Source organism: Helicoverpa zea, chromosome 24 (genome assembly GCF_022581195.2).
Source record: "Helicoverpa zea isolate HzStark_Cry1AcR chromosome 24, ilHelZeax1.1, whole genome shotgun sequence".
NCBI classification, from domain to species: Eukaryota; Metazoa; Arthropoda; class Insecta; order Lepidoptera; family Noctuidae; genus Helicoverpa; species Helicoverpa zea.
This window is the reverse complement of record NC_061475.1, coordinates 1,161,767-1,178,835: the sequence shown is the minus strand read 5'-3', so window position 1 is coordinate 1,178,835 and position 17,069 is coordinate 1,161,767. Positions and strand designations below refer to the sequence as shown.

The following is a 17,069-nucleotide window of genomic DNA, read 5'->3' as shown; positions in this document are numbered from 1 at the left end:
GTCAAACGTAGTTTAGATAGCAAAGTGCAAAATTTTAGTTAGCCGATAGTTCGTTTGGGCTCATAAATCAGCATGAAGACGAATGGTAGTGCGCACGTTACAAAGATCAGGTATTTAGCCGGTATCAGACCGACTGAAAGCTTGCGGCGCCGCGGGATTGTTCGAAAGAGTTACCGCGGCCTTGGTACATAAAAGGCCTACGACGCGACGGAACATGACGGTTTTTAGTCAGTAATAGTCTGACACTCCCTCACCGATGGATTTTTGAAAAAAGACCGACTGAAAACTTAGATTGGAATCAAGATCTAAAAGAAAGTTTGTCAACTATCGGGTCAACTGTCGGCCGACTGTTTAGTCTTCAGTGTTTGGGTTCACTTGAAGGGTATTTGTATAAGTATACGATAGTGGGTTGCGCTCGTAAATAAACAATTAAATGGTCTATTTAGCTTGCTTAAAGTTTAAGTGACTTGTTAGTTTTACGACTTAAACAGTTTTTAAAATGTATTTTGTAGCGGACTTAAAGTGATAGTTAAGTAATAAACATTTTGTCCTAATTTAAAATGGTCCTTGTTTTTTTTTTTCAAATTCAACTAAAGTGGATAGCATTTAGACTTAAATATTTATTGAGATACTAAAGTTTGTTTCCATACCCGAAAAAAGGCTTTCTCAGGCTTTTAACTAACTTTATTCTAAACATTTAAATCGCTTCAGTAGTTGTAGCGTGAAAGCTCGACATACAGACTTACATAATGTAGATTCAGAATTAAATGAAAATAAACAAATCATTGCAAGAAAACGAAAATTTTCAATTCACAGATTATTGCTATCGATAAATCCAAACGGGAAATAAGTGTTTAAACTAAACGCACTGTTAACCTCGGTTTAATGTTAATCAAATGTTTACCGAGTTTCGGTAGATCAGCGGTTGTGAACGAGACGAGAATTCCTCAAAGAATGTGTTAAGTCACAATGTACGGTGCATTTTTGTGGTTACTACTGTTTGGGGCCATGAAACTAGCGGGTATTTGTTGTCATAGAAATTAGGATAATATTATAAATTCGTGTCTTGTTTGTAATTAGTGAAAATGAAAAAAAAATGGTGAATAGGTAAATATACATATATGTATACTTTTAAAAACATCCCCATGAATTGAGATGCTCCTCCAAAAGTGATCGTATAGTAAGCGCAAAAGAAGGAAAATAAATAAAAATATATGCTGCTTTTAACTTTTTTTCAAACAAATCAAGTAAAAGCAATCCACTGCACTTTATTTAAATATTCAAAAAGTAACACTTTAAAAGTCAACACCAAAGCGATATTAATAAATAAAAATAATAAAGCTGAGTGAGAATAAACAAAAGAACGATATTTTTCTTTTGTTTAAAAAATACTGTAATAACACAGGGATAATGAAAACAAAGTGGAATGGAGTCCTCCCACGACAGTTTATAAATAAATAAAACTGGATTGAACCGGTTACTAGTTTCTTATCGACACGTACGTTTATCTTTTGGCTCATTAAAGACGAGGTGTTACAAACAACTGCAATAAATTCTCTTGAGAAATATTTTACATTCAACTCTTCGAAGATTACCGAGTTTTATTTTTTTCGTTTATTTTACAAAATACGTTATGAATGCGAAAGTAGATTGTTTTCGACGCGTTTATTGTTAAGCAGTGTAGTTAAGATTGAAGATTTTTACTCGCAATTTTATAGACTTAATATTATTGTAAAAAAAATATAAATTTAAAACATTGATGTCATATTTTATTAGTTTGACGAGAAACTCCAATATGTCGTTTTTTTATAATTTTCTAGTGACAGCAATAAAAATAAATTTTATAGAAATCATCGCCGCTTTAATGGCCCAACACGATGTTAACTAGGCAGTAATTTGTTACTATGGCCCGGTCGTTTGTTTAAAGCGATGATATTTCAAAAGCCGCCATTTTACCAGAACGACATAGTTTACCAATTTAATGATTTGTGTGTAGAAACTTGAGAGTTCCATCATTGTTTGTTTAGTAATAAAACGCTTGTTAGTGAATCTATGGATTAGTTGAGCGGTTTGAAGTTGATTGCAGCATTTGGTCTTTGGTTTCACGTTAGTTAATATAATAGTGATGTGTTTTATGAGAAAATTAATATCTGCACTTAATGTAATAATTGAATTTCTGATTGCAACGGTCTTACTTGCATTTGGGATATTTATTGAGTGGAATAAAATGTTTTTTTTCTACGTTGTTACTTGGTATTTTAGATTAATATGTGTTCGTCATTTCATTAAAAAACACTTCCACGACAAGTCTATACCACAATCACGACAACCAAATCACAAAGTATTTATCAGCCTAGTAGATATCGCCGGTTCTATGTACTTATCTATAATAATTACTTACTTAAAATAATCAAAAATTACTCAAAAACTCACATACTCAAACTTCCATTGGCACCCCATCATAATGCAGATAATTACTCCAATATTCCAATAGTTTGAGTCCCCATTTCCCCCGGGGGAGAAATAACTCTCACTATGAATACCGTCACCCATCAACTTCATATATTACGAGTAAAGTTTCAAACTTAATTATTACCTTTTGAACTGTTCCTGTAATAATAATTGACTAACGAGTCTAAAGGATTTTAAGGGTTTTTGACAATGCAGTGTATCAATCTTTATTTGGTAACCTTGCTAGTTGCTGTATCATTTATTTACAACAAGAATATAATATTATAATTACTATTTACAGAAATAATATGTGTAAACTTAAAGTAAAAATAACAATAAACTAAAGAATATTTACAAGTTATGAAATAAAAATGGGAAAGGAAGTACATTATTTGGTTATTTATCATTAATGATTTAAAATTGATGAAAGTATTTTAAAATGCAAACTGCAGACTAAACAGTTGGGCGACAGTTGAAAATTTTTAAACTAAATCTTGATTACAATCAAAGTTTTCAGTCGGTCTGATACCGGCTAAATACCTGATCGTTGTAATGTGCGCACTACCATTCATCTTCATACTGATTTATGAGCCCAAACAAACTATCGGCCGACTTAAAGTGTGCAGTATGTCTCTTACTGTAATAATATTGACTAACGAGTTTAAAGGTTTTTGAAGGGTTTTTGACAATGCAGTGTGTAAATCCTTATTTGGTAATTTCTCTTGAAAGTAAATTGGTGTCTTTTGTCGGTGTAAGGACAGCTGTTTTTTCACTGAAAATATGTATGGAGTGAAATATATTGTATTGTTGAGGTAATCAGGTTCACGCTGTTCAATACTGTAACGTTACATAACTTTAAATCTTAGCTCTGTCACACTAGCGCATTTTCCACGCGGTTTAACTTGTCATTGTTTGAACCGGTATCCGAAAACCGCTAATGTGAAAGCGCTGTTATTGAAGTCTTTTTCATGTTGAAACAATTATTTGCGTAAGTATGATTTACAATTAAAATTAAGTGACGTTTAAGTATGCGGCCGTATGTCTGTGTTATTAAAAAAATAACGTTAGGTTGGGATGCCCACCCTTCTAAAATGCCTTTCCTCGCTAAACGCTACCGCTTATAACTTACACCACACAATATAATCGCCTTAACGTATTCCGCGTATTCTCAATTATTCGTCAGACGTCAGACCGCGTCTGGTCAGCGTCACATGTGATGTGTTCTGTCTGTTTTTGTTCTGACATAATGCTTTCAGAATATACTGCGTCAAATAAGAGTCGAAATGCTTTTATTCGAGTGTATTTATGCACACAAAATAAGATAAGTCTGTCTTTATTTTCAGGGTATACTTATTGAAAAGAGGCCTAAGACGCCTTTTTTTAAATCATTTAAAATATGTGGTGACCCCGTCACCCCCAAAACGAAGATGTGGGCGGCGGACGCTACATCTACTTTTCGCATATAAAATATATTGATACAAAATCCTAGATTTTTTCTAATGAGACCAGTAATTCCTAGGATTAACCCACATAACACACAAAATTAACAAACTGTGAAAAATCGCTTTATGATATTGGACCCTACTATACTATATTATAATTTCCAGTACTCTACAAGAAAAGTACGCTGAAAGTCAAATATATAGATAATAGAATCGTTATACCTATTCAGTAGCTAATTAAATTAACACATAATTAAAAATAAACTTTTAAGTCCATAAAAAGATCTTCAATCACAATTAGTTCTGCATCTAATATAATTATGACTTCCATTCTTCAAGTATAATTTATTTCCAAGAAAAAGAGCTGAAGAATCGTCTGTCAGCATTGTGATGAAGATGGTAAACCAATTAACGAAGACTCTTAGAGCAGGCAACCAACTGGAATCGCCGAAAAAGTCTGTCAAATTACGTGAGGATGGCAAATAGTGATAGTTCATTCATGTTTTTTTGATCATATCATTACAACGTTTTCGCACTGGCAGATTTTCCGCGCGTAGCAAAACCGAGCGTACACGCGATACAATTTGAGTGGCAAAATCTGTAGCTCGGTTATTAACGATATTATTGTACTGGTAGTTGTCAATTAAATAGTTTGTCTCTATACGTATATGTACATGTGACACCATCCATACGTACCAACCGGAGTCGATCAAAAATACCGAGCGGAATATATCAAACCGTCACCTTTTGGCAGAGAATACTCGGAAATGACGTATCTGGTTGGTTAATTGTTCTAAACGGAGACCGCAAATTATGTGCCACAGAAATTAAGGGGGGGTCATTTAGTTGGAAATACGAGGTATCTGCAAGATAATCTATTTTGTACGAACTTCATAAAAGAGGCTGCTTTCATCTCTTTTTCATTTATTAGCTACTTACCTACTTACAACCAACTTCCATATTTTTAGTAAATACTGGCACTTAATTAACTTAATTTAAAATCACATAATAAAAAGTTCTATAACAAGTATCATTATTGTTTTTTATGCAATACACTATAACAGAAGACAATGCTCAAAAATCCTCTACACAATATGACACTTATCCAATGCAACTCAATACCCAAACCATCCACAACACAGACTACAAAATCTCACAGACAGGTCATTCCAAGAACATCGACGTGCAATGTACTAACCGACAAGTAACACGTATAACGTCACTTCTGTTTATTTACGCTCTATGCACCTATCTCACTATAGGGCAACTTGAAGTATTTATAGAACCTCCGCAGAGTAATGAATAATGAAAGCTTGTGACGTCAGCGAGGAAAATAGACTGCGTTATATAGTTTAGTTTAGATAAGGAATTATTGCTCTGTAGTAGAAGAATATCTAAGCTAGTGTTGATAACAATGTGTTGTTTTTCACAGGTAATCTGAATTAATTGTAATTGTTTATGAATTAAAACATTTTTAGCTTCAACTCTGCCTTTCTCGGTAAATTGACTATCTAACACTAAAATATTTTAACAGATCTGAGTTTTGCTTTAATATTTTGAGCTTGATACTATTAGTAAGTAAGATTTAGCAGTTATTAAAGTCTGTGGGATTTAATAAAATCACCGAGGGCAAAAAGATAAGTTAAATAATATGTGACAACAAAAATTTTAACAAATATGTTTTCTTCAAAATATGGTTCAATAATTATCCTAATACGGAAAGCGGACCCCGTCACAAGACGGGATAAACGCTAAGAAGAAGAAGAAAAAGAATTATCCTAATCGAAAAAGTGCACTTATTTTAACTTAATTAGATGAAACAATTAACAGCCTAATAAAACCACAATAACACTCATTTAAATAAAATTTCCAACTCTCATCAAATTAATGCAAAACATAAAGACGTAAACTGAGTTAATTGCAAAAACTACTCAATGTAATGAAGATTCTCCTTAAGAGGAACCGCACACTACAAAATTTTCATCGGCCGACAATTTGTTCGGGCTTGTAAATCAGTATGGTTTATCCCTACTAGTATTATAAATGCGAAAGTAACTATGTCTGTCTGTCGGTTATGCCTTCACCACTGAACTGTTTTTAATAAAATTTGGTTCAGAGTTAGAGTTGACCTTGAGAAAGAACATAGGACAGTTTTTATCCCGGACTTTTGAAGAGTTCTCTTGGAAACGCAATATAACCGAACTAGCCGCGGGCGAGGCCGCGGGCAGAAGCTTACACTATAAAAGAAAGCTATTAAGTAAATAATATAAAGTACTATCTTACATTAAATCACTACTCTCTTCTAACTATTTTTCTGTTCCCATCAGGGTCCATAATTGTGACAATCATTTTTATATTATACCTCTATTCTCCACCTAATGTACCTACATTATGGAATGCAATGAATAATATGATATGAATATTAGTACGCACAAAACAACGATCAGGTATTTGCCCGGTATCACATCACACCCACTGAAAACCTTGATTTAAATCACAATTTATTTAAAAAAAAAATTTTCAACTTTCGGACCAACTGTCGGCCGACTGTTTAGTTTGCAGTTTGCGGGTACTCTAAATATCGTCTGTTTTCATTCAATCTGCTTAATGGGAGGGCTCTGAAGATATGGACGCAAAAACAGCTTCTTTTGAATCAAAGGCGTGCGTCATTACAAAATATTAATTACTTAGACGCTTTTACGTTGATTTCGTTTTTGAAAATGAGTAGGAAAGGTCAAATTTTGGCGTAGGTAGATCTAAGTTACAAAAGTACTAATGACCTTAAAGGGGTAGTGTCACATTGCGTTTTTGAAGTGACGTTTATAAGTCTATCTTGAAATATAATTTAACTGAAATAATGTATGAATTTCAGTTAGAGATATTACCTGAGCAAGTTGAAAGCACAGTCTAGACCCAATTCATATCAGTTCTATGAAATACTATTTAAATATTCAAAACATAGTAGTATTTACGTAGAAACTATTTCGTAATCTGTGTCGGTATGATCTACTGGTATTAATAGTAGAAATAAAATGTATCACATAGAGATAAAACTGTGGCAAATGGCCCCGTTTCTTTGATATGAGATTCTAGATAATTTCTAAATTAATTTAACTAGCTCATGTACCTATTCAGTTATTCCACTACAAATATCTAATTAAATGACACTGTATAACAGAACCTACACTTATAAATTCCAAAATATAAACATCACCAAACTAAAGCTCTTACCGAAAAAAAATTTCATATTAAATTTTAAATCCAAAAACCGATTGATGTCCCCTTAAAGCTTCAGCTTAAATCGATCCTGTCACCTGCAGAAGACGTAATTACAATTTTCACGCTTACGTCTACAGTAGAAAAATAGCACCGGCAAAGGCTTCATGAAATTGGAAAATTCTCCGGGAAAATTTTCAGGATAAAGCAAAGAACCACGAATTAAGGAAAGATGAGAGATGCCATAAGATAATATGGTGATGATGGTCAGGCGCCTTTTTCTAGGTCAAAAACGTACAGTGTGCGATCAGTCACGAGTGAACTAACGAAACGTTTGGGTTCTTTAAGACATCTGTCAACTGTTTTTGGTATTACAAAAACCGGCCAAATACGAGTCGGACTCGCTCAAGAAGATACAGCCTGGTGACAAACGGACGGACGGACGGACAGAGGAGCGAAAACAATAGGGTCCCGTTGTACCCTTTGGGTACAGAACCCTAAAAACAAAATCGGGATCAAAGACGGCGTATAAGGGCGAAGACAGTAACGTTCCTGGTACCTCCACACCCGCATTTTGGCGCGCTACTTTCTTAGGAGATTTTCCGTTATGGCACCTCCGCTAGTCATTTTGTTCTCCATGCTACGAACGAAGTGGGTGAGATATTTTCTGATTTGTGACGTTACTGGTTTATGTTTATGCTCTCCTGGTACTTTAAGAGTGTGATAGAAAGATTCTGGTGCTGGAAAATGTTAATATTACGCTGGTGGTTTAAGAGGATTGTCAGAATTTGCTTTAGAATACTTTCCTCACTGTAGGTTGCACCATTTTCAGTTGTCAAATCGCCTAGCCTTTCCCTATCCTTGTTAGGGTCGGCTTCTACGGCGGCAATCATTGGACTTCAATTTCGTGACTGGTTTTGGTTTGTTGATCTATCTGTCACCCGAAAATTAAAACCACTGGTACAATGGTACAATGGTCAAAGCGATCAAAAGAGACATATTCCACTTTTTATCCAGTTGCAGAAAGCAGTTCAACCCGTATGGAACATCTAGTCAGAAATATTCTTCTTCTTCTTGCAAGAAATCCTTAACAAGTCGTGCACATTGCTACGAGCACACGTAACAATGTGACGTTATCAAAAGTTTCTAGCGTCACAACTCGGCTAACTTCTAGACAATTTACGTGCGCCATATGCTGGGGAATATACTTCATTTTAGTACAAGAGACATGGATTATTTTAGCTATTCTTGAGAAATTAAATATGTCTGGTGTAAGATTTCTTAGTAATTATGCTAGTTTTTTGACAGACAGAATTATTTTTGCATCTATGATTTACATTCATGATCATTTTCGCAGTTTTCGCAAAACGTACAAGTATACCTAATAAACATTAGGACACGTTTAACCCTCTCATCTTAGTTTTATCAAAATCCGGTCAGTAGTTTGATTTGATTGAGGAATACTCCTACAAACAAACTTTCGCGTTTATAATACCTATTAATTGGACTGCTCTATTACAGCTGCATAAATTATTGATAGAGATATAATCACGTCTAATTAATAAACATAATCTACTTACAAGCCCATCAAAAATCAATAGGAACGTGAAAGCTCAGCCTTTCACATAATTCCAATAAACTGTATCGGAAATAACCGTTTAACGTTTTGCTAAATGAAACGAAAACTCTCACGGAATGGTTATTTCAAACTGTTTTATATACATTAACTGTTTTGTTCGTGGTTAAGTCAAAACATCGTTCGTGATTAAGCGACGCTTGGCGCGGTCGGTCCGTGGATGGGTGACCATCTTGTCTAACGTTCTCTGAAAGACATCACTTTTAGCGATAAGACCGCCCATTATGTCACCTACTTTAATTAGATCTGAGATCAAAAATGCAAAAATAAATGTACCTAATAAAGTACATCTCTGTAGCATCTAAGCGAGATGCTCATAAGCGTACTACGCAGGCCTGAATAGGACTGTATTTAATAAAAACGCTTCAGCAAGATTGTAAAAAATATTGTATAGTTCGGCCATTCAGAGAATGCGTTCCTGACACGTCGCGATTGAACTGACGACGTAACTACATTCATTGATTATTGATATAATAATGTTGTTTTAATGCTCCTCAATTGTTAAAACGGTAAACAACCAGCAAAAATATTTTTATCGTAACTGCAACGCCATTGCAAAGTTACGTCGTCAGTTCAATCGCGACGTGTCAGGAACGCATTCTCTGAATGGCCGAACTATAATATGTCAGACTATCTTGACGGAGAAAAATTAATAAAATATAAAATAAAACACACACACAAAAAGGTAGGAAGGTATAAAGGTTTTAGTCCGCCACATGTTCCCCCCGGCCAGACCGTGACTACGGTCGATAAAAATCGGGGAACTTTACACGACGCCCGCTTCTCGTTATTTTCGCCCCAGATGTCGTATTGGTGTTAGTAGTGTCAGCTCTTGTGATTTCATGCTGCGCCTCATCACGTGCTATGAAAGCTGGTTTGAGGCGGTCGACTGACACGTTGCTTGGCTTTCCCCGTATCTCGATCGTGAAATATTTTTCATGCCTCTGTAGAACCTTGTAGGGCCCCGCGTACGGTGGTTCCAGTGAACGTCGTACATGGTCTCGACGGAGGAAGACGTGGGAGCAGGAATGAAGATCTCGCGGCACGTAGAAGGGCGACGTGCTATGCCATGCTGCAGGTTTCGGAGTGAGGCTGGCCATGTGACGTCGTAAACGATTTGCGTACTCGGTGACGTCAGCTGTGGTGAAATCTGCTTGCATAGATATGAACTGACCGGGAAGCTGTAGTGCTTCCCCGTAGACGAGCTCGGCTGGCGTAGCTTGGATGTCTTCTTTCCACGAGTTACGCATGCCGAGTAGTACCAGTGGAAGAGCTTCCGTCCACTGCGAAGAGGTGTGGCACATGATGGCGGCTTTCAGCTGCCGATGCAGCCGTTCCACCATGCCATTCGCTGCTGGATGGTAGGCAGTGGTGCGAAGATGCTCTGCCCCCAGCAAGGCAGAGAGAGCTTTGAACAGGTGACTCTCGAATTGGCGGCCACGGTCAGTGGTCACCCGTGCCGGACAGCCGAAGCGGGCCACCCAATTGGCCACCAGCGCTGCTGCGCAGGCCTCCGCCGTGATGTCCTTCAAGGGGTAAGCCTCGGGCCATCGAGTGAATCTATCGATGACGGTAAGACAATACCTGTAATCAGACGAAGGGGTTAACGGTCCTACGATGTCGAGGTGGATGTGAGCGAAGCGAGAGGATGGGGTTAGGTAAGAGGAAGGTGGGGATTTGGTATGGCGAGTGACTTTAGAAGTCTGACATGGCAAACACTGCCTCGCCCACTCTCTACAGTCTTTGCGGATCCCTGGCCACACATAGCTTTGCGTCACCAGTCGCACTGTAGCTGAACATCCAGGGTGATGCAAATTGTGCAACGATTCAAAGGCTTGCTTCCGGAGTTGTGGTGTCAAATACGGTCGGGGCGTAGCCGAGCTAGTGTCACATAGAACTTGTGCGTTGCCAGTTGGTGTAGCAACCTTTTCCAGCTTCAGTGAGGACCCATTTCGAATGAGGTCTTGCAGTTCTGGATCTGTTTCCTGGAATTTTGCAAGATCTTCAAAGTTTATTGTCGGTGACACTTCCTCGATTCGTGACAACCCAAGTAGCATTTTGTTCCATTTAAGAGTACACATTTAGTTCCAAGGTGAACTTAAAGCATTACTACAGTTCACTCGTGATGTATTAGCTGCATTATTGCAATTAATTACACCTATACCTGTCTAAGGGACTTATAGGAGTGTAGAGTAATACTTTTATACGGTTATGGGTGTTATAATACTCTAACAACTATCCTTTAGTCAGCTTTCTGACTAAGAGCATTATAGGAGGGTAGAGATACGGCAACCGCTGTTTAACGGCCTACTTGTTCGATGTTATAGAGCTAGCATTTTAATAGAACACTTCTGGTCATTTATAAAGCCAAAGGCTGTTATGTTTACTTGTTTTAGACTGTTATACAGCCAGTAGCTGTATTAGGACTTGTTTGTGATACTTAAAATAACCTTTTTTTACTATCTGTACAGAAGTGTTTAAATGATTCACATGTGGACTGTAGGCTGTTAGAAGGACTATATAACAGTTCACATAGCCGTATTTCATTTCCACCATTTTGTTCTACGTAACCTAAAATATTTACCAAATAAATCTACAAGATTAATGCAGATTTATCACAAAATACGCAGATAGAGCGAATGAGTTTGGTTTCATGTTAAAATTAATTATCGAAGTATAATTATAATGCCAATAAAATATCAAAAACTGAATATGAAAATTTTCCTCTCAGCCAGTTTTAAATATTTCAAAATGAATAAAGCGTTTTTACAGAGGCGCGTGAAAATTTTAGTTGTAAATATGTATACATTTCACGATAAAGTTGCATTCCCATGGCATTAACATGATATAGTACATAAAATAGGTACTACCGCGTGTTATATTATAATAATAATCCGCCAGAGTTAGTTTGCCCCGAATCCGTGCACTCCGTACAATTGTCAAACTAATACATTAAAATGTAGAAATAATTTAGGACACAAGTGAATTTAAGGTAGCTTACTGGAGTACTTTTGTCCGATTTTAACTGTGAAGGCTGTGTATTTAGCCACTTGTTACCCTTTATTACACTCATGTACGTTGTATGGTTCACACTGCGTTCCATATAGTGCCGTAAGTCAGCCTTAAGTCCGATGTTACTACTTAAACTGCTATTATAATGCTATTATACTTCTAATGTACAGCCATAGTGAACTTAAGGCTGTCTAATTTGTGCCCAAACTGGTTCAATAAAAGCATTATAGCAAGCTATACAGCTCATATACAGCTGACATACACAGCTTGTAGAGTACATGTGAACGACTAGACATCTTATATAGAACCCCGAATGCTACTTGGGAATGCATCAGCAACCACATTTTCCTTGCCCGGGATATACCTTATATCGGTAGTAAATTGCCCTATAAAGTCTAGGTATCTGAATTGCCTTGGTGAATAGCTGTCTCTGTTCGACTTGAAAGCAAACATCAGTGGTTTGTGATCGGTGAAGATCGCGAAGTCTCTTGCCTCGACCATATGTCGAAAGTACTTCACTGCTTCATATACCGCTAACAACTCGCGGTCGTACGGGCTGTATTTTCTTTGAGCACCATTTAGTTTGTGCGAATAAAAGGCTAGAGGTTCCCAGTTAGCTTCTCTTCGCTGTTGCAGGACAGCGCTGATAGCAGTATCAGACGCGTCAGTAACGATGGCCAACTCAGCTGAAGGATCCGGATGAGCCAGGAGGGTTGCGTTGGATAATGAAGTCTTGATGTCTTCGAATGCTTTGAGGAGTTCTGGAGTCATATTGACTGGATGTGCTCCTTTGATTTTCGGACCGGCTAGTATTGCGTTCAATGGGGCTTGTAATTTGGCCGCGTTTGGGACGAATCGACGGTAAAAATTAATGACACCTAAAAATCTACGAAGGTCCTTGACCGTCTTGGGAACTGGATACTCTTGGATAGCCTGTATCTTGGTACTTAGAGGTTTTGTTCCTGCAGCTGACACATGGTATCCTAGAAACGTTACCTCTGACTGTCCGAGGTGACACTTTGAAGTGTTTACCACTACCCCGTATTCTCTTAAACGGGCGAATAACTGCCGTAAATGCCGCTCGTGCTGTTCATGGGTCTGCGAGAATACTAGGATATCGTCGATATACCCATAACAAAACTCTAAACCGAGCAGCACTTCATCGATGAACCTTTGGAATGTCTGAGCGGCGTTCCTTAAACCAAAGGTCATAAATGGAAACTCGTAAAGACCGAAAGGCGTAGTGATGGCGGTCTTCGGAATGTCGTCTGGATTTGTTCTTATCTGATTATAGGCTTTGACAAGATCTATGGTGGAGAATACTGTGCACCCTGATAGCTGGTAGGAGAAATCGTGGATGTGGCGTATAGGATACCTGTCTGGTATCGTCCTAGCATTTAGTGCCCTGTAGTCGCCACATGGTCTCCATCCGTCGTCTTTTTTCTTCACCAGGTGAAGAGGAGCGGACCAGGCGCTCTCCGACCGTCTGGCCACACCACTTGCTAGCATCTCTTCGAATTCCTTCTTGGCGATTAATGTTCGAGCTGGATCGAGACGTCGAGGTTTGCTTGCTACCGGTGGGCCTGGAGTGGTTCTTATGTGGTGCACCGTGTTGTGCTTACCCAGTACATGTGTTCCTGGTGGTCGGGTGATTTCTGGATACTCACGAAGTATTTTATGGTAATCTGTATCACCGACTACTGCCTTCACGGATGCAATGTCGTCCGATGACTTGCAATGGGCTCCTGGAACCGATAGTGTCGTAGTGTTATCTATCAATCTCTGATTTCGGCAGTCGACAAGTAAATTATAAAAACTTAGGAAGTCGACCCCTATAATCGGTCGAGAAACGTCAGCTACCGTGAACTTCCATGTGAAGTCCCTTCTGAGCCCCAAGTTGAGTCGTAGCTGTGTTGGCCCGTATGTGTGTATCATCGTATTATTAGCTGCAACCAAATCGAATTTTGACAGTTTCACCGGCGTTTTTACTACCGACCGAGGGAAAACACACAAGTCTGAGCCAGTATCCACCAGGAATTGCATTTTCGTATTTCGGTCGGTTACAAACAAACGGCCTGTTGAAGAGGGGCGGTCGTTGGCCGCTACTAGCGACCGCCCTTTGCGTTTTCCGACGTAAATGTGCATGGTTGTCTACACTTGTTTGCCTTGTCTCCAAAGGTGTAGTGGTAGTAGCAATGCGGGTGGTTCGGTGGTGGCTGTGGAGTCCTAGAGTTATTAGAGCGACCGCGATAATACCTTCTTTGGTTGTGCCGAGACTGTGAGCGAGAGCGAGAGCGCCCTCTCCACTTGCTGTTCATTTGCGATGACAGCCGGGCAACTTGTTTTGTAAGTTCGCTTACTTCTTTGACCAAGTCCGGCGCGGTGCTGGTAGATGCAGAGGTGGCAGCGACTTGCGGGGTGCATGGTACAATGTCGTACACCCGGTCAGCAATCTCTGCTAGCTTTTCTACCGGCAGGTCGGCAATCTGTGAAGCAATCACTGTCTGTATATTTTGCGGCAAGCGGTTAGTCCACAGACTTTTCACAAAATCCGAAGCACCAGCGGGTCCAGCTAAATTTTGTAGATGCCGTAGAAACTGAGAAGGCCGGCGGTCACCTAGCTCCTCATGGATTAATAATTGCTGGATCCGCTTCTCCTGTGACGCAGAAAGACGATTAATTAATTCAGTTTTTAATTTTTCATACTTATTTGTCTCTGGCGGCTTTGTGATAATGTCTTTAACCTGCATTGCGTACTTCGTTTCTAGTTGAGTAACCACGGTATAGAATTTTGTCGTATCGCTACTTATTCTTCCTAGGACAAACTGGCCCTCTATTTGGGCGAACCATACAGCTGGTTCTTCCGGACAAAAGGGCGGACAACGCATTGGAAGTCCGACTTTCGATACTTCGCACTTACTGTCAGCGTCGGAAAAAATTTCTGGCTCCGACATTTTTGTAAAATCGCTCACCGCTTGTGTTTGAATAGATCACGTCGGGGTCACCAATGTAGCATCTAAGCGAGATGCTCATAAGCGTACTACGCAGGCCTGAATAGGACTGTATTTAATAAAAACGCTTCAGCAAGATTGTAAAAAATATTGTAATATGTCAGACTATCTTGACGGAGAAAAATTAATAAAATATAAAATAAAACACACACACAAAAAGGTAGGAAGGTATAAAGGTTTTAGTCCGCCACATCTCTATCGATCTATCTTTTATATAATAAACTGTATGACCCGGCTGTCGTTTGAACATCTTTTGCAGTCAGAAGCCAGAGTAGTTCTGACAACCAGTCGTAATGGGTGACCCGGGTAACTGGGTTGAGGAGGTCATATAGGCAGTCGCTCCTTGTAAAGCACTGGTACTCAGCTGCTTCCGGTTAGACTGAAAGCCGACCCCAACATAGTTGGGAAAAGGCCCGTGAGATGATGATATTTTGTGCAAAGTAGTTCAAAGGCTCGGGAGATGATGAAGAACAATTTCATAAAAGTAGTTTAGTCTTGTAGACACACCCAGCAATGAATGCTGAAATAAGACTATAATACGTATGCAAATAGATTTGATTTACACTACAGGGTTAAGCGGAAGCTGCTAACCGATAGTTAACTTGATAAGCACTAATTAACTATCCGTTAATGGTTATTATCGCGTTAACTGATATAATTGGCTGTGTGGCCAGTCTGATTAGGGTTGCCTTCTTTTAGGATTGTTTAGCATTTTGGGATAGCTTTGCTCATTATTGAAATGGTTAGGTATTTTTGTTTTAAGCTAGTCATTTAAATATATTTTATGAAGAAAGTATATTTCAGAAAATGATGTAACCCGTAACAATATACAAATCTTTTGTAAAAAAACACAACGTATGTTTTAGCATATTTTGTCCCATTGCTGGGCAACGGCCAGCCCTTAAGTTTTCAATGCTTTTCTTCCTGAAGCGTACTGAAGCTAGATAAACGTCTAAATAAGCTCAAGAAATAAAGGTTTAATTTGAGAGAGCAGTCAAAATCCTCAATTCTCACGTTAACCATATTTTTTAAATAAATATTTCTTTCTTTCTAGCCACATAGGTTTTTAACATGCTGTAAACCTCACGCAAAATATAACAGACAGACACACAAATACTTCCTAAACATAAACTCACTACAAAGGTCGACAACCCGCTATAATTCACAGCATCAATTTGAACGTTAATCTTATGAATTTGCTTCGGAAACATCTGAACGTTTATGCATCCGACTTTAGTTACTAAGATTAGTCTTGTTTAGTGAACTAGTTAACGGTTTGGCTATTCGTTTAAAGTATGTACTTTACTTTACTTTACTTTACTACAGGAGCGAGTGACTAAGTAACTCCTCGACTCGATCGTTCACAAACCGTGGTCGGTCCTAGGATGAGTGACCGTTTTATATAAGGCGCTGCTACTGTCGTTTGCACTTTTTTGGCAGACGTTATGAGTAGTTAGAAGCCAGAAAACTTCACAACTAGTCTCACCAATTGGTATTGTTCACGCAACTGGGTTGAGAAGGTCTCTCCAGGTACATAATACATTGGTATCCAGCTGCATTCCTTTAGACTGGAAGCTGACTCCAATCCAACACAGTTCGAAAAAGTCTAGGCAGGTGATTTCGTAAGTTAAGTACCAATGGTTATAGGTTGTGATTTCTTTAGTGTGCATGTAAATCTTTTTGTAATATAATAATTTGAAAAGGAAAAGGCTACAAACGTACAGAAAGTTTCCACCATTAAATCATCAACATAAAACACGACATACATAATATCGTAAAATGCCCCAACTCCAACACTTTAATCCAATCTTAAGGGTAAAGACGAAAGTTCATAATCCTAGTTTCAAGAAAAATATATATCCAAAGAACATTCTACTAGAAGTGGTTAGTCGGAATTACGACTGTAAGTAATTTTGATAGCTGCGACGTGTCTGGACGTCTAAGTGGTAGAATTCTGTTGGGAAAGCAGAAAGTTCTGGATAAAGACATCTTTTTGTGTGATAATGTTTCTTTGGGAGGTTGGGAGAAATTGTAGGTGGTTTTTTGATATTTTTTTGGATATCTGATGTAAGAAATTTTATTTCTATTTGGTACTGCATATTGAATGGGTTTTTGTTATTGAAGGGTTAGATTGAGGTACAAATGTAGAGGTATTCATAAGTTATATAGAAACCCCATTTTTAAGTGGCGAGCACATTGCAGTAAACTCCAGGAGTTATACCCAATTCGTCATTTTAGTGATTTGGCATCCATAAAAAACGTGTCCCAGTTTGTCATTCGATAAAATATTTTATTTTGCTT

General features: G+C 38.2%; 1 protein-coding gene across 1 annotated transcript; it reads right to left on the bottom strand.

Moving 5' to 3' along the window:
• Positions 1-13,862: 13,862 nt before the first annotated feature.
• On the bottom strand, positions 13,863-14,711 carry LOC124642152. Its single transcript, XM_047180465.1, has one exon. The coding sequence runs from the start codon at positions 14,709-14,711 to the stop codon at positions 13,863-13,865; it is 849 nt and encodes a 282-aa protein (XP_047036421.1).
• Between the last annotated feature and the right edge of the window lie 2,358 nt (positions 14,712-17,069).